Source organism: Pelophylax lessonae, assembly GCF_965119305.1.
Source record: "Pelophylax lessonae genome assembly, chromosome: 1".
NCBI classification, from domain to species: Eukaryota; Metazoa; Chordata; class Amphibia; order Anura; family Ranidae; genus Pelophylax; species Pelophylax lessonae.
This window is the reverse complement of record NC_138768.1, coordinates 755,628,309-755,650,535: the sequence shown is the minus strand read 5'-3', so window position 1 is coordinate 755,650,535 and position 22,227 is coordinate 755,628,309. Positions and strand designations below refer to the sequence as shown.

Here is a 22,227-nt window from a genome sequence, read left to right as displayed (position 1 = left end):
GGAAAGAGGGAGGGGGAAAGAGGGAGGGGGGAAAGATGGAGGAGGGAGGGGGGGGGAAGAGAAGAGGGAAGGGGGGGAAGAGGGAGGGGAACCTTCAACAGCCCATAACAGCTGGAGTTGAAAGCTACAAACATTTGTGCCCAAACAGATCAACAGCAGTATTAACAAGATCCCTTCCTTTGCCTAATCAGCCAGGAATTGGCAAAAAAAAAAAAAAAAAAAAAGGTCACAGCCTAAATGGGAGAAAGAGCAGAGCCGGCCTGTAAAGTTCTAAAGGGGGCTTCCAAATGCTTGTCAGTGGAGTCCTACAGACAGATGCATCCTTCAATGGAATGGTGGTCACCTAGTTAAGGCAAGACACTGCTGGATCCACAGTGGGGACAGACTACTCTTACATAATCCTCTTCAAAACAGATAGAAAGTGATTGGGAGAGAGTAAAGCCTCGAACACACGCACCGATTGTTGGCCGACCGATCGGCCGACTTTTGTCCAGTGTTGTTGTGTTGGTTGAAATGTGCTCTAGACTGCACACAAATTTTTTTCGGCCAACAACAACCAACTTCAGAAGTGATGTCACGTGATGGTTTACTTTCCGTGTGTTTTTTCTTCTCTGAGCATGCCCAGTCTTGCTCATCTGATTTTTGTCGGCCGAAATCTGTACCGACTACGAACAATCGGCCGTTCTGTTGACGGCCAACAAAAATTTTATAGCATGCACACCAGATTTTGTTCGGCCGAAAAGTCGCAGTCGGTTGTCGGAAGCATCATACTAACAAGCCGACAATCGGCCGAAAATTTACGGCCAACAATCAGTGCGTGTGTACAAGGCTTAAACCTTTTTTGTCAGGGTATTTCCAAATTTCATAGAGGACCCAGGACAGGGGATAGCACTGGCAGAAGCAATAGTTTAGCCTCACAGTGGTGCACATCGCATCAACTAGAGGATTAATGGAGGAATACTTTGACTCCTTAGAGGCAAGCTCATCCAGCAAGAAAGATAGCCAATTAGAACCAGACAGGCTCAGAGACCTTGGGAAGATCAGGTAGATGGTCTGCAGGGGAAGGTGCTGAAGCACGCTAACGGCCCCTGTGCACAGAGTCCGCAAATTAAAGGGTGATTTGGGCCATAAAATCTTGTATGACTATAGCAAAAACCTCAGCTAAAAAGGCAGAGGAATCGGTCACATAGAGCAGAGCCAGGGAAGACTACAAAGTTGGGATAGATGTGACAGGCTGCAAGTGATCTGGGGATACCTGTTGAAGTGGGGTTATCTCTTCTCCTGGCTGGTGGCAGTATTCAATCTTCGTGCAGGTGGCTGCATAACCCAAAGGCGAATGACTGCCTGTGCCCCAAAATGGAATGCAAAAGCAAATCCATTTTAATAAGGGTTACACAGGAGTGATGTCATGTCCCTGCAGCACTGGCTGGGGAACAACAGCGGGCAGACAGACAGCTGACACAAAGGACAAAGAATGTGCACAAACACTACCAAATACTTCATGAATAGCAGTAGCAAGCTTTTTGAATTTTACTCTTTCCAGACATCTGGTCTTCAAGCTGGTAAAGTCTATATTTTTACAGAAAAATCAGGACTCCTTTCTGGTACTCAAAAACAGAGAAAATGCACATGATACAAAGCATTGAAAGAAAAGTTTAATATAAATACGTACCTCGTTAGCCTTCGGATCATCTGGTGCCTGAGCATCCCGAGTTTGTTTAATGCTCTCGCACATTTTCTTCATGAACACATGACTGTTATTTTCATTCTTAGCCATTAAAACTTCAAGCATAAACCAAAGGCACCTGTATAGGAAAATAATACTTCAGTGTTGTACAGGATATACTTTTAGATTCTTACTGAACACATGTTCAACTAGGAAAAAAAACCCAAACGTCTGGCGTATAGCACCAATGCAAGAAATACATATTTATGTGAATAAAAGCTGTACCCCAAGCAAACCGCTAAAAACACAGAGCTACAACACATACAATCATTCAGAGTCGCCAGCACGGAGACTGTGTACAGATCAGAACTCCTAATCTGTATACTTGTTTTAGGTCAGTAGCAGAGAAGACCAAAACCATGGCCAGCACTTCCAGAGAACTTGCATTGTCAAATTGATATGTTAAGAGGCTGCCATTGTAGACTTAAGTACAGACTCCCTTAAAAAAAAAAAAAAAAAAAGGGGTTTTTTTTACTCACCGTAAAATCCATTTCTCCAAGTTCATTGACGACTCTATAAATCATAACTACTGGGTTATATTGCCTCCTCCAGAAGTAGGACTAGGCAGAACAAAACACTTGGCTACATCCATGGGCCATCCTCAGCTGATATGGAACCCCCCTCCCTGCTCTAGGTATTCAGTTTAGTATCAAGCAGTATTAGAAGTGTCAAAACTCCTCAGAGGTGTGGATGCAGTGTCCATCAAACTCAGAGAAATGTGGTTTATGGTAAGTAAATAAGATTAATAAAAATTAATTTTTAACTCTGATGTTCATCGACAGACACAGCTCTTCATCTTCTTGACCGTAGGATTATACTGCCCCCTACATGAGCAGGACACTAAGCAGAGAAAAAGCTTGAGCATGTCTATGGGGCAGTCCCTGTGGCGTACTCCCTCTTCCTGCTATAGGTATTCAGTTTTGTAACAAGCAGTGCCAAAAGGAAAAAAAATCAACTCCATGGAGTTGCAGGTGCTATGTCCGTCAATGATCACCAGAAAAATGGATTTTACGGTAAGACAAAATCACATTTTCTCTTTCGTTCATTGACGGATACCGCTCTATCTTCTTGACCGTAGGGACATCCGAAAGCAGTGTCAAGCATAAGGGGTGGGAACAGCAGAAAAAACAAACCTCCCCAAGGCTAAACATAGCCAACCAGGTAACTTGGAACTCAACGGTCAACAACTGGAGCTCACCTAAAAAAAAAAAAAAAAACACCCTCAAAGAGGGCAAGTCCTCTTAACAGCAGCCTGTAAACTTTGCAGCCAAAAGAAGCATCCGCAGATGCCAACACACCCACCTGCAAACCTGCATAATTGATGCCTGATGACGGAAGGCCCAAAAGGCACTAAGCGCCCAAGCAGAGTGTGCCTTAACAGGGAAAGGAGGAACCTGACCCTTAATAGAATAAACCTGAACCACAGTCTGTCTGATCCATCTGGAAATGGCCACAGCAGAAGCAGCTAGCTCCTTGCAACGTCCATCCATGAGGACAAAGAGCGAGTCTGATTTCCTCAAAGAGTCCGCAGCTGCCAGATACACCCTTATTGCCCGAACCACATGGCTTGGGACATAGGGAGGGCAACATAATGTCTTGGACACAGGGTTGGGTGTGGATGTAGTATACTTGGATTTTGCAAAAGCGTCTGACACAGTTCCCCACACATGGCTAATGTGTAATGTAAAGTCTACAGGCTTGGAAAGATCAGTATATATAAAGTGATAGAAAATTGGCTAAAAGATAGAATTCAGAGAGTAGTGGTTTATGATTCTTACTCTGAATGGTCCAAGGTTCTCAGTGGTGCACCCCAAGGTTTTTTTTAATATCTTTATAATTGATATAGGGTCTGGGATTTAAAGTACTATTTCAGTCTTTGCAGATGACACAAATATTTGTAGTGGAATAAATTATTTACAGGAGGTCTCCAACTTACAAGCGGACCTCAATGCACTGTTTCATTGGGCAACTATGTGGCAAATGAGGTTTAATGTTGATAAATGTAAAGTTATGCACTTGGGGGCTAAGAGAATATGCATGCATCATAGATACTGGGGGGAGAAGAACTGGGGAAAACCATAGCGGGGGAGGAGAACTGGGGAAAACCATAGCAGAGAAGGATCTGGGTGTTCTGGTAGATCCTAAGCTTAAAAATAGCATACAATGCCAAGCTGCAGTTTCCAAAGCAAGCAAAGTCCTTTCTTGTATTAACACAGGCATGGACTCCAGCGAGAGAGAAATAATTTTGCCCCTGTACAAATCATTAGTAAGATCTCATCTGGAATATGCAGTTGGGGTTTGGGCACCAGTTCTTAAAAAGGATATATGGGAACTGGAGAAAGTGCAGAGAAGGGTAACCAAACTGGTAAGAGGCATGAAGGAGCTCAGCTATGAGGAAAGATTAGAGGAACTGAATTTATTCTCTCTTGAGAAGAGGAGATTAAGGGGGGATATGATCAACATGAATAAACACATATGGGGTCCATATAGTGAACTTGGTGTTGAGTTATTCACTTTAAGACACAAAATTACCCTCTAGGGAGTGGAACTGTGGGCGAACATACATCCAAAAAAGATATTTATTCAAACATTCAATAAAAGAGCATATGAATATTTTTGAATACATATCTTTTTGGGATGTATGGTTGCCCACAGTCCCACTCCCTAGGGCAGTGATGGCGAACCTTGGCACCCCAGATGTTTTGGAACTACATTTCCCATGATGCTAATGTACTCTACAGTGTAGTTGAGCATCATGGGAAATGTAGTTCCAAAACATCTGGAGTGCCAAGGTTAGCCATCACTGCCCTAGGGGGTATTTGTGTATTATGTAATTTAGGGACGATGGCCACCTACATCTAGGGAATGCATGATGTGGTAAATATTATTCAAGTTATTTACTTTAAGGTCAACAGAGGACAAGGGGCACTCTTTACGTCTAGAGGAAAACAGATTGAGTTTCCACACACGGAAAGATTTCTTCACCGCAAGAGCTGTGAAAATGTGGAATAGGCTCCCTCCAGAGGTGGTTCTGGCTAGCTCACTAGATTGCTTTAATAAAAGGCCTGGATTCTTTCCTGGGTGTACATAATATAACTAGGTACTAATATTTTTGGGGAAAGATATCCGATTGCCTCTCGGGGGATCAGGAAGGAATTGTTTTCCCCTGCTGTAGCAAATTGTATCATGCTTTGCTGGGGGGGGAGGGTTGCCTTCTTCTGGATCAACTGCAGGTATAGGAGTGTGTATGGGATTGTATGATTGGGTATTCTTTACTGTTTTTTATTGGTTGAGCCAGATGGACTTCGGAAGGGACGGACGGACATGAACGCAGAACCAACTTATCCTTGTGAACCACCAAGTAAGGTGAACAACAAGACAATGCCGCCAGTTCTGACACCCTGTGCGCCGAATAGCTACCAAAAAGGCCACCTTCTGAGACAACGTAAGCAGAGGAATCTCCTGAAAATTTTCAAAGGGAGGCTTCTGGAGAACTGACCCCACCAAATTGAGGTCCCACAGCAGCAATGGAGACCGCACTGGAGGAACCAAGTGCCCCACGCCCTGAAGAAAAGTATGCACCAAGGCGTGTGTCCAATAGGCGTTGAAAGAAATCCACTAAGGTCAAGACCTGGCCCTTGATGGTACTCAGGCCAGGCGCTAGACAACCCCACATTGGAGGAAAGCCAAGATCCAAGCCACGGAAAAGGAACAAGGGTGAACCCGGAGAGATTCACACCATGCAATGTACGTCTTCCACGTACGATGGGAAAAATCTTCCTAGAAGTAGATTTTCTAGCTGTTAACAGCGTAGGAATCAACCAAGTCAGACAACCCTCTGTTCTTTAGAACCTGGCTTTCAACAGCCAAGCCGTCAAAGCCAGCGACTGTAAAGCAGGATGGAAGATTGGCCCTTGGGACAGCAGATCTTCCCTGAGTGGGAGTCTCCAGGGAGCATTGGTGACAAGCCGTACCAGATCGGCGTACCAAGACCGGCGAGGCCATTTTGGAGCCACAAGGATGACCGGAATTCCTTCTGCCTCAATCCTGCGTAGTAGTCTTGGCAGAAGCTGGAGAGGAGGAAAGGCATAAAATCAGAGGATACTGACTCCAAGAAGCCACTGAAGCGTCTCTAGCGATGGCTAGAGGATCCCGAGACCGTGCCACAAACCTCTGAACCTAACTGTTGAGGCTAGAGGCCAACAGAACCACCTCTGGAGTACCCCACCAGAGACACAAATGGTGAAACACCTCTGGATGAAGTTACCATTCTCCCTGATCAAACGCCTGTTGAAAGATAGACCACTTGCAAATTTTCCACCCCTGGAATGTGCACAGCAGAGAGGGCTGGAACTAAACTTTCTGCCCACCTTAGAATGCCGGCTACTTCCCGAGCCACCAGGGCACTTCTTGTGCCCCCTTGGTGAATGACCTAGACCATGGCCGTGTCCTATTGAGCCCGCACTGGACACCCCTGGAGACGACCTGTCTAATGATCCAGACAAAGTCTGATCGCTCGGAGCTCCAGTAAATTGATCAGTAGTCTGGACTCTTCCTGAGACCAGACCCCCTGAGCACAATCTAGACACCTTCCCACCCGGACAGGTGCATGCAAGTCCAAAGATACGCCTGTCTGCCGGTCAGCAAAAGTCAAATTGCCTAGTGCAACTTTTGAGGTTTTTCCAGAGAAAGAAACACTCTGGCCGAGGACGAATCCAGAGTCAGACCCAGATAGACTAGGCTTGTGGACGGGACCAGGGCAGACTCCTGAAGATTCAGAACCAAACCGAACTCCCTCAGCGTTTGTAGAGTAATCTCCCAGTTGTCCAACAAAGCGGACGAAGACTCCGCTTGTGAAAGTAGATCGTCCAGGTACCCCAAGTGCAGCGACCCCCCCCGCTGATGAGGCAATGCTAGAATCGGGCAACACATATTGGGATGTGAAGGTAGGCATCCTTGATGCCGATGGAGGCAAGGAAAGCTCCCTGATGTAGGAACGCCACCACCGTGTGCATTGACTCCACGTGGAACTTCTGTACACGCACAAAGCTGTTTAGCGCCTTGAGCTCCAGTATTGGGCGCACCTTGCCCTCCTTCCTGGGAATTGTAAACAGATTTGAGTAAAAACTTTGAAAACGTTCCGACTTTAGAGCCAGAACAATCACCCCTTGAAGTAACAAATCTTGCACTGCCCCATAGAGATCCTATAAGCGATCTGGGGATAAGTGCAGGTTGGAAGGGAAGAACCCAGAGGATATGATCGAAACTTAGTCATGTGGCTGGAGGGAATGACTATGTGGACCCACTTGTCCTGGATCAGGGAGGTCCACGGATTTGGAAAACAGCGAAGACCCCCCCCCCAAAATACAGGTGAGGGCACCCCTTCATGCGGAGGAATTTTTGTCCGCAGGTCTGGCAGCACCTGCTCGTGTGGTTTGTCCGACCAAAACTTTTTAGAACCCCCAGCGGAGGCCTGAAAGGGCTTGGATCCCTTGTCTTTAGACCCCAAGGGACGAAAGTCACTTGTGAGTCGAAAAGGAGGGCCCCTGTCTGCGACTGGACTCTTTACCCCTGGAAGCCTGAGGAAGAAGAGTAGTCTTTCCCCCTGTGAGGTCCTTGATGATGTAATTCAAGGAAGCTCCAAAGAGATGATCCCCCACAAACGGAAGATCAGACAAGGCCTTGTTAGAAGCCTGGTCTGCAGACCATTTCAGCCAGATAGTGTGCCACAGGACCACTGCTGAGAGTCTGGAAACCGGCGAGTCCATTACTGATGGAAAGCTACACACACTGAGGCCAGGGGAGCGGCATCCAAAGAGGTGTCACAGACCAACTGTAGCCCTTGGACCAATTGATCCGCCAGCTCAAGAGTTTGCAACACCAGCGCAATAGTAATTATCAGCATAATCGCCGAACCTAGAACAAAGAGCTGGAGCACAGACATTGGACCTGACCAAACCCCTACAATCCCCATGTATGAATAATAGCAAAAATAGATAAAACAGACCAAGAGGCCTGAAAGTAACCCCTCATGGACTAATAGACCACCACCTTTGTAAAAGTAGTACAATTTTTATTAACAAATATTAAAAAAGAGAAAACATACAAAATGCTAATTTGTGTCTCAAAGCAGGAGACACTCAACATGTGTATGAATACAAAATATAGGTATTGCATAATATTATTGTAAGATGATGGGATAAGTATGGTGCCTGACATGTTTCAGACTTAGTGGAGTAACGTCCTTCAGAGGCTGCATCCCAATTCATACTTATATCTGAATAGAACAATATAATATGAGTACAATGTGTCAAGACATAATCAATGCCTCCTATATAGTATTGTGTGCATCTGCATACTGTAATGCTCATGTATCCATAACAGATGGCATATAAACATACCATACAAATTAGGCTCAGAGAGCGGGCAGATGAATGCTGCTGTTACAGACATGACCGGTCAAAATGCTGAAAAGGGTACAGCCAGACAGCATGATGCAGTGCAGCGGCCACAAGATTTGTGCAAGTCACAGGGACCCAGGGCTGGTCTGTGCCAATGCCCTTAAAACACTAAAATATCAAAAGGGAATTTAATATAAGTATAGCACTTCCATTACATGACATGGCAACAAGGCAGCAAGTAATTTAGAAGAGAGAAGAGGTATAGAGAGTATATATGCCTGAGCCTAACAAAGCCTGTCATAGTATAGACAGCTTGTCTGGCTTCAGGCAAGTTGCTCTTGTGCTTTACTGGTCAGGACAAATGCGAATTCCCACATAATTATTTCTCAATTGAGCATCTGCTGTAGCACATCTATCAATCACCATTACTCCGTTAAGTATATATACCCTATATGGCAGACAGGTAATCGTCTTGGACACTGTATCAGCGTGCTGCCTGAGTTCTCTGTGCCCCGATTGAGGTATGTAGCTTTCATTGCCTGTAAAGGTCGGGGACTCCTCAATAGGAATGAAGTTATCTCAATTTGACCTGGAAACCGGCGAGTCCATTACAAATGGAAAGCTACACACACTGAGGCCGCCCCCTCCCCAAAGGCAGCGTCCGACTCGGCTTCATGGCCTAGTAGGCTGTAAGCCGCAGCCTAAACTTTTTAAGGGGCTCAGTCGCCAGGACGAGAGCCCCAGCGGAGCCAACCACCCAGGGGCAGCAGAGGGGAAGGGGGATGCCCAAACAGGAGGCAGTGGCATCAGCCACCATCACAGGGGCCACCTCACAGTTTCCAGAAAGTAGGCTGCAAAGCAGCGGCCTAAATTTTTGGCCAGATCCGTCCGTGTGAGGCGCGTACCCGCGAATATTAAAACATTCACTCCCCCAGCCCAACAACCCCTGGCAGGGAGCCCAGAGGGCATCCCTGCCCTAGTCATCAACCCCCCCAGGGTGGTAGGGAACCCTGCTCAAGCCCCCGTTGCGCCCCAGGAAAACCCGGTCAGCAGCAACTTAAATCAGCGCCCCTCAAGAGCATAAGGCAACAGCCAGCTCATAAACTCACCCAGGGAGGGGGCCCAAGGACACACAGTGACCGAAATGGTAGATGGGAACCCGGGGTCCGACCATCCCAGGAAGGGCCCCACGTCCACCCCAAAACTGTCTAGGGGTGGTCGCTACTTACCACACCAGGAACAGGGTGGGCACCACTCTGGACAGGACACCGCTCCATGGTAATGAGGGTGCTGTCGGCCAGGAGGAAATGCTGCAACTCAGGCCGAAGCCAGTTCGTATGCGCCCTCGTGAGACATTTAATTCGCAGGCCGGCCCCCATCCAGTGGGGCTATGTCAGGCCCGACCTAGCGCGGAACTGCGGGTTTGAACGCGCTCCCTGGCCGGACTGGGGGGACCTGAAGGATCTATATTATCCAGTTTGTCGCCCAGTCCAGCACTTGATTGTAGCTCTCATAGGAACAAAATAATAGAGAGGAAAATATTCCATGTAACAAGAAAAAAAAAAAAAAAATGTATAAATGAATTCTTCATGCTATTCTTTAATAAAAATATAGATTAGTGAAAAATTGAAATTTCAATGAATTAATGAAATTCCAATGACTATAGTGATCTAATGCTATAAATAATGCCGCGGCTTAGAATATAAACCGCAAGTAAAATTAAATAGTGACTAAACCTTTATAAGCACCACACCAAGCTGCGCAGTAAGTGAATAAATCAATTAAATATGGTAATTATTTCGCGAAACATTTAATGTTCACAAAAAATGCAGCTGCGTAAAACAAGAAAAAATCAAGAGCAGTGAAAGTTCATGACACAGTCCCACATGTTGAAAATGCTGAAAAAAATAAAAACAAACAATTCCAAATGTTCATTGAAGGGAACCAAATAGATAAGTGAATCCCGTGGATTGAATTGCTCAAATCACCACGATATCCACCGCCAGTGCGTCAACCACTGCCTTTAACTGGCAACTCACCAGAGATTGTTGCCCCCCATTCTCATGGTATGGGCTAATGCGCTGTAGGGTCTAAATCACGCCAGAAGTCATCAGCTTCCTCCACCAAATACACTTGCATGAAGTCACATACAAAAAAGAAAAGCTCCACTAGTGTGATATAGTTTATAATTCATTAAAAACCAAATAGTTCAACGGGGGATAGGGAGCATGCAATGGAGGTGGTGAGGACCGGGGGATAGGGAGCATGCGATGGAGGTGGTGAGGACCGGGGCATGCTCTGTATCCCCCGTTGAACTATTAATGTGCTATTGTCTTGTACATACTATGTGAGTGCAATGGATCAGAGATTCAGTTTTTATTAAATTAATTATAAAACGATATCACACTAGTGGAGAGTTTTACAAAGAAAAAATTGGCAGGACCAGAAATCCCAGCAAGGAACTAGGTCCTTACTCCTGACTAGGCATGAAAAAAACTCAACACCTATAGCAGGAAGTGGGAGTATACCCCCAGGGACTGCCCCGTAGGCATGTTCAAGCTTTTTCTCTGCCTAGTGTCCTACTCCTGTAGGGGGCAGTATAACCCTACGGTCAAGAAGATCTAAGAGCTGTTTCTGTCAATGAACGAAAGAGAAATCCCAATTTCTCTTTCGTTTGACGGACACAGTGCTCCATAAATCATACCTACTGGGACGTCCAAATGGAAAATGAGGATGGGGAAAATAACTCAAGGCTAAACACAAGAGCCCTAAATAGGACACAAGCCTTAACCGCTTTACAGCCCCCATCTGAATAACAAACAGTTAAAGAAAAACACCACTTAAAAGGGAACAGCCCCTCTTCAACAACAGCCTGAAAATCCTTGCGGCCAAAAGAAGCATACGCAGATGCCAAAGTATCTACTTTGGAGAATTTGGTGATAGTATGCACCAACGACTAAGTGGCCTCCTTGCAAACCTGAGATATTGACGTTTGATGATGGAAGGCCTAAGAAGTACTAAACCCACAAGTAGAATGCGCCGGGACAGGGAGGAACCTGACCTTTACCAGAATAGGCCTGAGTAACTGTCTGATCCATCTGGAGAAGATAGCCGAAGAAGCAGCCAGCCCTTTTCCTGGTCCTTGTGTAACACACAAAGAGTGAGTCTGACCTTCGAAAGGACTCCGTAGCTGCCAGATACACCCAAATCACCCGAACCACATCCATAGTATACAAAGCAAATTCCTTGGGAAGAGCCAGCTTGGGACACAAGGAAGGCAACACGATGTCCTCATTCAAATGGAAGACAGAGACTTGATGAACAGAGATGAAGAACCATCTTCTCTCTATGGACCGCTGAATAGGGACTACGAAAGGATAATACCGTCAGCACGATACCCTATGAGGCGAGGTAATAGCCACCAAGGACGCCACCTTCTGGGACAATGTAGGCAAGGGAATCTCCCAAGTATTCTCAAATGAAGGTTTCTGGAGAACCGAGAGCACCAAGTTTAAATCCTACGGCGGCAAAAGAGACCGTAAAGGTGAAGCCGCATGTTGAACCCCCTGAATGAAGGAACGAACGAAAGAGTGCGTAGCTAGGGGTCACTGAAAGAAGATGACTAAAGCAGATACCAGGCCCTTGATGGTACTCAGGGCCAACTTCTGCTACACCCCCCCTTGAAGAAAGGCCAAGACCTGAGCCGTAGAAAAGGAGCAAGGATGAGCGTCAATCAACTCCACACCAAGAAAACTGAATTTTTGTAAAATCTTACCTGTAAAATTCCTTTCTCTGAGTCCTCCGACAGTCGCCGCCTCTTCATATTCGTCACTAATGGGGGTTATTGACCTTTGCTCCGTAGGAGTAGCTAGGCAACAGAATATATTAATATCAAAGCTTTTAGCATATCCCACCCCCAGGGGGTGGTCCCCTCAGTCAATACCTCCCTGCATACCAACTCCGTTTCAGTAGAATAGCAGTAGAGTACATAAACAAACCCCAAAAGAGGGGCGGGGACTGTCGGAGGACTCAGAGAAAGGAATTTTACAGGTAAGATTTTACAAAAATTCCGTTTTCTCTTACATCCTCCGACAGTTGCCGCCTCTTCATATTCGTCACTAATGGGGACGTCCCAAAGCAGTGTAGACATGAGGGGTGGGAAAACAGCAGCCGCGCCTAAAGCAACGCAATACCCACATCAGAGAAAGGAACCTTACCAAAGTAAGAGAACCAACTGGGCAACAGGAAAACGTGCTCAACAGGAGCAACAATCCAGGAAAAAACAAGTAACCTAGGGGTAAAAACACCCCAACAGCCAAGGACCCAAACAAGGGACCCTAAGGCACTGCCGCACTAAGAACTTTACGGCCAAAAGAAGCATCTGCCGAAGCCTGAACATCCACCTTGTAAAAGGTTGAGAAAGTGTGAACGGACGACCAAGTCGCCGCCTTACACACCTGGGCCACAGAAGCCCGATGATGACAGGCCCAAGACGTACTCAAAGATCTGGTAGAGTGCGCCTTCACAGGCACGGGAGGAACCTTCCCCCTCAAAGCATAGGCCTGCTCAATGGTCTGTCTGATCCATTTGGCGATGGTAGAAGCCGACGCCGCCATGCCCTTCCGAGGACCCTCAGGAAGGACAAAGAGAATCCGACTTGCGAAAGGATTTAGTCGATGACAGGTAAACCCTGATCGCCCTAACATCATCCAAGGAATGTAAGGCCACCTCCTTCGGATGCTTAGGCTTCGCGCAAAGCGAAGGCAAGACAATGTCCTCATTGAGGTGAAATTCAGAGATCCTTTTCGGAAGAAAAGATGGGTTAGGTCGCAAGACCACCTTATCCAAGTGAATCTCTAAATACGGAGACTTGCAGGACAAGGCCGCCAGCTCTGACACCCTGCGAGCCGAAGTGATCGCCACTAAGAAGGCGACCTTCTTGGACAACAAAGACAACGAGATCTCCCTGATATTTTCAAAAGGAGCATGTTGCAACACGGACAGAACAAGGTTCAAATCCCATGGAGGCAAAGGCTCCCTCCTAGGAGGGACCAAATGTCGCACCCCTTGAACAAAGGTACTAACCAAAGAGTTAGACGCCACAGGACGTTGAAAGAGAACGGCCAGCGCAGAAATCTGACCCTTAATCGTGGCCAACGCCAAACGCTGGTCCACGCCCGTTTGAAGGAAAGCCAACACTCTCGACACCGAGTATGAGCGAGGGGAATACCCCCTGGACTCACACCAGGCAAAGTAAGCCTTCCAAGTACGGTAGTAAATCTTCCCCGAAGAGGCCTTCCTAGCCTTGATCAAAGTGGGAATGACCTCAGGGGAAAGACCCCTATCCTTCAAAACCTGGCTTTCAACAGCCAGGCCGTTAAAGCCAGCGACTGTAAAGCAGGATGGAATATCGGTCCTTGTGACAGTAGATCTTCTCGAAGTGGCAGACGCCACGGAACGTCGCCCGCCAGATTCACGAGGTCTGCGTACCAAGACCGGCGAGGCCAGTCCGGTGCCACCAGAATCACCGTTTTTGGTTCCGAGGCCAACCTGCGAAGGAACCTGGACAGCAGCTGAATCGGTGGAAAGGCATACATCAGGCGATACTGATGCCAGGGCGTCACTAACGTGTCCGAGGTGTCCGCCCGAGGATCGCGCGTCCTTGCCACGAACCTTTCCCCCTTGTTGTTTAGACGAGACGCGAACAGGTCCACATCTGGGGACCCCCACTTCGCGCACAACATCTGGAAGACATCCGGGTGAAGGGACCATTCTCCCTGGTCCAGGGTCTGGCGGCTCAGATAATCCGCCTGCCAGTTCTCCACCCCCGGAATGTGAACTGCAGAGATCGCCGGGAAGTACGTCTCGGCCCAAGACAGAATGTCGGCTACTTCCCGAGCCGCCCGGGCACTCCTGGTGCCCCCTTGGTGGTTGATGTAGGCCACCGCCGTGGCATTGTCCGTCTGCACCCGAACTGGACAGCCCTGAAGCCTGTCCGTCCAACGTAGAAGACAGATTTATCGCTCGCAATTCCAGAATGTTGATGGGAAGGGAGGATTCCTCCTCCGACCAAGTTCCCTGGGCGGACACAACGCCCAGAACACCACCCCAGCCCGACAGGCTGGCATCCGTGGTGATCACCGTCCACGACAAAGGACGAAAGGACTTGCCCCCCGACACCGCCGGGGACTGGAGCCACCACAAAAGAACCCTGCGGGTGAGATGGCTTAACGACAGCTGCAGATCCAGAGATTGCGGACGCCGGTCCCATTTGGCCAGGACCTCCGCCTGAAGCTCCCGTGTGTGAAACTGGGCGAAGGGAATCGCCTCGAAGGCCGAAACCATCAATCCCAGACACCTCATACACGTCCGGAGGGACGAGCACTGATTGTCCCTGAGGGACCTGACTTCGCACTGAAGTGTCCGAAGCTTGTCTTCCGGCAGGAAGACCTTCGCCTGAACAGAGTCCAGAATCATCCCCAGGTAGGGAAGACGAACCGACGGACACAACGTCGATTTTGGAAAATTTATCATCCAGCCGAATTCCTGCAGAGTCTGCATCGTGATGGACAGGTCGTTCACCAGACCCTGCCTGGTCGCGGACCGAATCAGGATATCGTCCAGATACCCCAGGACAGAAATGCCCTGGGCTCTCAGTAAAGCCAGAACCGGCGCAAGCACCTTGGTGAAAACCCGCGGAGCTGAAGCGAGACCGAAGGGTAACGCCACAAATTGATAATGATCCTCCGCAATGGCAAATCGAAGGTACCTCTGGTGACCCTCGAAAATGGGGATGTGTAGGTACGCATCCTTTCAAGTCGATGGAGGCCATGAATTCCCCCGGAACCAGGGCAGCCACCACCGAGCGCAGGGATTCCATGCGAAACTTGCGAACCCGCACAAAGGGGTTCAGAGCTTTTCGGTCCAGAATCGAACGTACTTTGCCCTCCTTTCTGGGCACAGTGAACAGATTGGAATAGAACCCCCGAAATTTGTCCCGATGAGGCACCGGAACCACCACTCCCTGGGCCCGCAGGTCCCACACCGCCAGGTGCAAATCCTGCAAGCGCTCCGGAGTCAGCTGAAGGTTTTAGGGGGAAAATCTGCCCGCCGGCCGAGAGAGAAACTCGATCTTGTATCCAGATCGAACGATTTCCTGAACCCACCTGTCCCGAATGAGGTCCAGCCAGGGTTGAAGAAAACCGAGCAAACTTCCCCCCACCCGAGAAACGGGTGAGGGCGCCCCTTCAGGCCGCATTGTTATGGGTAGCGGATCCGGACTGGCCGGACTTCTGCTTACCCGCCCACGGCTTCTTCTGGGAGCCTTGGCCTTTGAAGGGCTTGCCCCTATAGTGCAACCGAAAGGCACCAAAAGGACCCCTGAGAGGGCCTAAACGAAGCATTCTTCTTACCGCGAACAAACTTATTCTTGTGAGATTGGGGCAAGAGAGCGCTCTTACCCCCAGAAATACCCTTTATCAGAGTATCCAAAGAGTCGCCAAAAAGGCGCGATCCCGCGTAGGGCAAATTAGCCAAAGTCTTGCGGGAAGATTTATTAACCGACCAACATGTCAGCCATATCAGGCGACGGTTCAATACCGCCACACTAGAAAGACGCGCAGCCAAAGGGACCATATCTAAGTCCGCATCACACAAATACATGACACCCTGATGAATCTGAGCCACCATAGCCAAAGTTGTCGGCGGGGCAGAGTCAGCCACCAGGGTGCGCCTGAGCACCTGCGTCCAATCCGCAATAGCCTGGGCTGCCATAATGGAAGCAAAAATAGGCTTTAGCATAGAGCCAGCAACCGTATAGGCATGACGGGCCAGAGATTCCAATCTCCTGTCCGTCGGGTCCCGGTACACCGGGGTATCAGCAGGGATCGCAGTCGATTTATTCAAAATCGCCACCGCGTGATCCACCTGAGGCGGCACACACCAACGCTCATCAGTAGCTGGTGTAAAGGGATAACGCAGCTTGAACCTACTTGGCACAGCAAAAGGCTTTTTTAAATTGCGCCATTGCTCATCAACAGCGCGCTGAAAGTCCGTAGAGCAAGGAAAAACCTGCGATGTTTTGCGTTTCCTTTGCGTCCCATAAGAGGACATCAAAGCAGGAGGACATGGTTCATCCCGCAAATGCAGCGTTTGCTTGATAGAAGCAACTAACTAATCCATGAGTGCAAGCCCTTCAGACGAGCCAGGGGGAGAATTATCAACCCCTTCCACCTCAGCCTCCCCGTCAGACCCCACAAGGTCTAGGGATGAGTGAGACCCTGAGAAGTGCACTCCAGCCATAGCAGCCCCATCGCCCTCTGAATCAGAGGAAATAGACACCCTGGGCCTTTTTGTGGATCGATCAGCCACCAGCATCTGCACCTGAGCAGCTAAGTTTGCCACAATAGTGGCCAGATCAGCCCCCTCGGGGGAAGCAGCAGCCCCTTGGGCCCCCACCAGGGTGGGAGAAAACTTGCAATCCTGAGAATCCATGCCCCAACAAAAAAATTAATAAAGGATACTGCCCCTTTAAGATCGCGGCGAGCGCTGCCCACCGCACCCACTTAACACACTGACCCCCACAGGGATAAGAAACTGGGCAAGGAATACAGGAAAAAAGGAGATATAAAACCTGGAGAGCTCACACAGGCTGCTGCACCGATCGCTGTCCCAGAGGAAAAGGAAGTGATGCAAGACTGACCGCCCCTATGAAGCCTCTGCAAGGCTACACAATCATGGCCGCTGGCTGAGGACAAAACCCTGGGCAAAGAGAACATGGCGCTGACATGTGGGATTGATCGCCGCTCAAAATGGCGGCGTTTGGCGCCAAAAACGTGTGCAGTACCTCACAGGACCTGCCACCATAATTTTTGCCCCAGAAAAAACGGCGGATAGCCGCAGCGATCGCCGCACAGCATGTCTAAAATCTTACTGCTTCATCTGACACCCAGCAGAGCGGGAGAGCCCCCCCCCCCCCCTCACAGCCCACACACAGGCAGCAAGTGCACACTGGAGCTGACAGGGAACACAGCAGCCACACAGACATGCAGGGTCACACAGTCCCAGACTGACACCCAAAAAAGACAGGTCCCCACATAGAGATACACTTACCAGTCCGGATGGCGTGGGGAGCCTGCTCCAGCGACCAAACTGCAGTACTGAGGACAGGGAGTGTCGCAAGCATGACGCAGTGGAGTTGCGGTGCGAAACCGCAATGGCGTCCAGTGAGGTAGCCACCTCACCGATAGCATCCCTGCAGCGAACAGGTGAATGCTCGATGGAAGGCTGGGAAGCCCCTGGCCCTGAGCCCTGGGATCCAGGGTGGCCAGACTGAGACCCAGCTCCGCACGATCATCTTCATCAGAAGAACTAACTAATGCTGGAAATAAACAGCTAAGTAAAAGAAAGAGAAAAAACTTCAAATAAAATCAAAAAAGAGAAAAGTGGCTGAGACTAAGAGCCCCAGCACAGGAACAGCCTGCGTACTCCTGAGCTAGGCAAGTGAAACTGAGTTGGTATGCAGGAAGCAGGGAGGTATTGACTGAGGGGACCACCCCCTGGGGGTGGGATATGCTAAAAGCTTTGATATTAATATATTCTGTTGCCTAGCTACTCCTACGGAGCAAAGGTCAACAACCCCCATTAGTGACGAATATGAGGCGGCGACTGTCGGAGGACGTAAGAGAAATATACACTTTCCATGCACAATGGTAAATCTTGCTGGAATCTGACCTCCACGCCTTCACCATAGTAGGGATCACTGATCCAAACCTCTATTCCTCAGTACTTGGCTTTCAATAGCTAAGCCATTAAAACCAGTGACTGTAAAAAGCAGGATGGTACATCAGCCCTTAGGACAACTGGTCTTCTCAGAGGTAGCCCCCAAGGGACGTTTTCGGCCACCGGAATGAGCGAAAGACCCTCGCCCTGGATTCCCTGCAGGAACTGCGGAAGAAGCTTGAGCTGAGGATGATACTTACTGTTCCCTTGGGATGACTGCAGCGCCTGCCAGAGGAACCCATGACATTGCAAAGGAATTCCTGAGGAGGCAAACATGCTGAAGGAGCTGCATGTAGGACTGTGCAAACAGAACTGTCTTGAAGGTGGACACCACCAGACCCAGAACCTGTATGCAAGTCGGGAGAGAGAATTGGATGTGTGACAGCAGCCGGTGAATCAAGGACTGTGGTTTTCCTGTTTGTCCAGAGAAAGGACCACCCTTGTCAGAATTAAAACCCGACTGAGGTAATTCAATGTACTGGACAGGGATAAGGAGGACCTTAGGTAGTTCAGACGTCACCATAACCTTTGCAGGAATTATATCACAAGGCGACTCCGGCCTAAAAAAAAAAAAAAAAAAAATGGACAAACTTCGCCCCATTTTTTTGGCACCCCAAAAGGATCATTTCGTGAATCCCCTTGAGGCTCATGAAGGAGGTCCAAGGGGTCGGAAACCAGCAAAGATGTCTCCCCTACCCCAGTTATGGGTAAGGGCAGAGCTTCATGCTGAAAGGGCCGTCTGCGGTTTCGAAGAAGCCAGCTCTAGGCTTACGAGCCAAAGGTTACTTGGAACTTCCTGGGGAAGACATGAAAGATACATTTCCCTTATCTGCAGTCTAGGGAGCACAAAAAAGTTTATGGGCTGAGGAGGGGGGCCCCCCGTCTGCGACAAGGCTCCTTTCCTAGACTGTAGCAGAAAGGTACTCTTCCCCCGCGTGAGACTCTTAATGAGGTCATCTAGGGTAGCCCCAAACAGGTTATCGCCTTGAAAGGGCAGATCAATGAGGGCTTTTTATTTCAATATGTACATAAAAACGAACATTCCAAACGTCCTTTCAACAAAAGGACAAAACAGTATTAAATAAAAAAATTATACAATATCCAAATTATCTGTTTACTTAGTATTCATAATCTCTTTATGCCAATGTATATCCATTTAGCTTAATTGATCGCCGTTGTCCTGGTGTGCCCCAACCCCTTGCTCCATTGCAATCATAGATTTATTACCTCATCATACTATGTGCAACCCTCTATATCCTCTTGGTTATCTCCTTATATTCAACCATTGGTTAATGTTGATTGAGCATCCTCTATGCATATACAATACTTTTTCAAATGGTAAAATCTGATTTACCACTCTTATCCAGTTAACAGCAGGGGGCTTCACTTAACTGATTTTCCTTGCCATAAACAGCGTTTCTCTAAGCATTATCTTGTGATATCTAGACCATGTTATTTCATCTAATATACCCAGCAAACAGGCTTCTGGGGTCAAAGGTACAGGCATATTCAGGACAGAGGATAATATTTGAATTATTTCCTGCCAGAATCTTGATATCACTGGACAAAACCACATCATTTGTATAAAGTCTGCCCGCTTAGCACTGCATCTCGAGCATTTAGGAGATGCAGTGCTGTGCATTGCATAAAGTCTACTTGGAGAGAGATAGGATTGATGTAGCATATATAATTGTATTAACCTATTGTTTGCTGCTGGTGATACATATAAATGGGAAGAGCAAGCTTCTTCCCAATCTTCATCAGTTAAATTGGGAATTATTTCCTGCCATTTTGTTCTTAATGCCAAGGGATTCATTCCTGAATTAACCCTGGTTAAATGTGCATATATTTTAGAGATTAATCCTTTAGGGCCCTGGGACCTAAGGAAACCAATCACTGGATATCTAGAGATCCCAGGTCCCAAAACTCCAAATTGCGCTTGTAACGCATGTCGCAACTGTAAGTATCTATATAATGAGGTATGTGGTATATCATATTTCATTTGAATATCTGAAAAAGAGTACATATGTGTTATGTCATATACGTCTGCAAGGACTGATATCCATTTTTGTTCCCAGAACTGATACTCTACCAATTGTTTCAGTTGATTAAACATTGGGTTTCGCCATAGTGGGAGATCCATGTTTATTTGTGTGTTTCCCTCTATACGTTTTGCCTCTCTCCATATTGTACGAGCTAATGTCAAAATTGGTATTTGCTTATATTTTTATTCAAAGGTGCTTCTAGGGCTATAAGTAAATTATCGAGTTGTAAAACATGAGCCACGTGTGATTCTACCATCTGTGGTGTTACTGGTACTATCCATCCTGTAAGATTTTTAAGTTGTCCAGCGAGATAGTATCTGTATATATTAGGAAGAACCATACCTGTTTCTGTTTTAGCTCTCTGAAGTGTGGTTAACTTTATTCTATTTCTACCCTTTCCCCAAATAAATGTGGTAAATAGGGCATCTATTTTTTATAACCGACATATGTGAAAAAATGTATAAACATTTCGGTAATAGGACCATCTTGATTAAATTTATTCTCCCTGCAACTGAAAGTGGTAATTTAGCCCAAGTAGCTAATTTAGTTTTAATTGTTGTCATGAGTGGATTAAGGTTAGCCTGTAAAGCTGCTTGTGGTAATCTTGTAATATTTATTCCCAGGTATTTGAAAGAGGACACTACCTTTAATAAATTTGAATCCTTGCTTAGTGTGAATAGTTGTGGTTGCAATGGCATAAGGGAGGATTTTTGCCAATTCATTTTAAGGCCTGAATAAGAACCAAATAGTTCTATTATATGCATAGCTGCTTCCAATGATCCATGTGCATCATTTAAATATAAAACAAGATCATCAGCATACAGTCCCACTATATCTATCATTTCTGCCAATGTAATGCCCCGTACCGAAGGGGTTTGATGAAGTCGAAGTGCCAAAGATTCAAAAGCTACTGAAAATAAGAGTGGTGATAGAGGGCATCCCTGCCGGGTGCCTCTATATAATTTTATGGCCTTGGTTAAAAAGCCATTTACCAACAGCTAAGAAGTTGGATTTAGATACATTATTTCCACCCAAGTACAGAATTTCTCCCCAAATCAAAATGCCCTAAGCACTGCCTGCAAAAAGGGCCATTCAATAGAATCAAAAGCCTTTGCTGTATCAAGAGAAGCTAAGACACTTGAGTCTGATAGTTGATCGTTAAGCTGAGCTATAAGTTGTGTTCTTCGAAGATTTATAGATGTGGATTTTCCTGGCATAAATCCAGTTTGATCTGGATGTATAATATTAAGTATTGTTTGATACTTGATATTGATTGTTTAATCTATGGGCCAAAATTTTTGCAAGAATTTTGTAGTCTGTATTTAATAATGATATGGGTCGGTATGAGGCACAATCTGTTAAGTTTTTATCTGGTTTTGGAATTAGTACTACTGTAGGTAAATACATGGATTCAGGAAGTCTTTTCACCCTGAAAGCTGCATCAAATACTTGAACTAGCACTGGGGCAAGAATATCCACTATTTACTATATACTTCTAACGGAAGTCCGTCTGGTCCTGAAGCCTTTCCTATTGCTCTTCTTACTTCTTCCTCGCTTGGATTTTCCTCTAATGATTTAACCTGCTCGGTCGTTAAGGCTGGAAAGTGTATTTCACTCAGATAAGTTGAAATTTCATCTGCATTATACGCAAGAGAGGTGGCATACATATCAGTATAAAAACGTGTGAAAGCATGACATAATACCAGCCACATCCCTTATGCATTCCCCGTCAGGGCGCTGTATATTAGTTATAACTAAACTTGTACTTCGTTGCTTAGCCATATGTGCTAAAAGACGACTTGAAGTATTCCCTTGTTCAAAGTACTTCTGTTGATATTCAATTGTTTGTATTTAGCTATTGCTGCTATATGTGTAGTATATTTTCTTACTGTAATTTCCCATTTTTCCCTATTTATTTCAGTTGGTGTTTTCAAAAACGCAGCTTCTGTATCTCTACATTGCTCTTCTAGATCTTCCGTTTCCTGCCTGGTGGCTCTTTTAATACATGATATTGTTGATCTAAGTGCCCCCCGTAGATATGCTTTCAAGGTATCCCAAAAGATCAAATCTCTTTGGGATCCATGTGTTTCTAAAAATATCTGCAATTGTTCAGGTATACGATTGTGCGTTCCAATCTGTGATAACCAATATGGCTGAAATTTCCAGTTTTGCTTCATTCCCTCAATTCCTATTGCTATATTTACCAGGAGTGGTGAGTGATCAGACACTCCTCTAATCAAATATTAAACAGAGACAACCCTAGAACTAATTTTAT

The 22,227-nt window shown here is 46.9% G+C and overlaps 1 protein-coding gene across 3 annotated transcripts in view; it reads right to left on the bottom strand.

Annotated features, from left to right (window-relative positions):
* Positions 1-22,227, bottom strand: part of PDS5A (PDS5 cohesin associated factor A) — a 337,552-nt gene that overhangs the window by 57,067 nt on the left and 258,258 nt on the right. For all 3 annotated transcript variants that reach the window (XM_082258623.1, XM_082258625.1, XM_082258624.1), the window contains one exon: positions 1,673-1,805. In XM_082258623.1, coding sequence (XP_082114749.1) covers positions 1,673-1,805 — 133 coding nt within the window. The remainder of the gene's footprint in view (positions 1-1,672; positions 1,806-22,227) is intronic.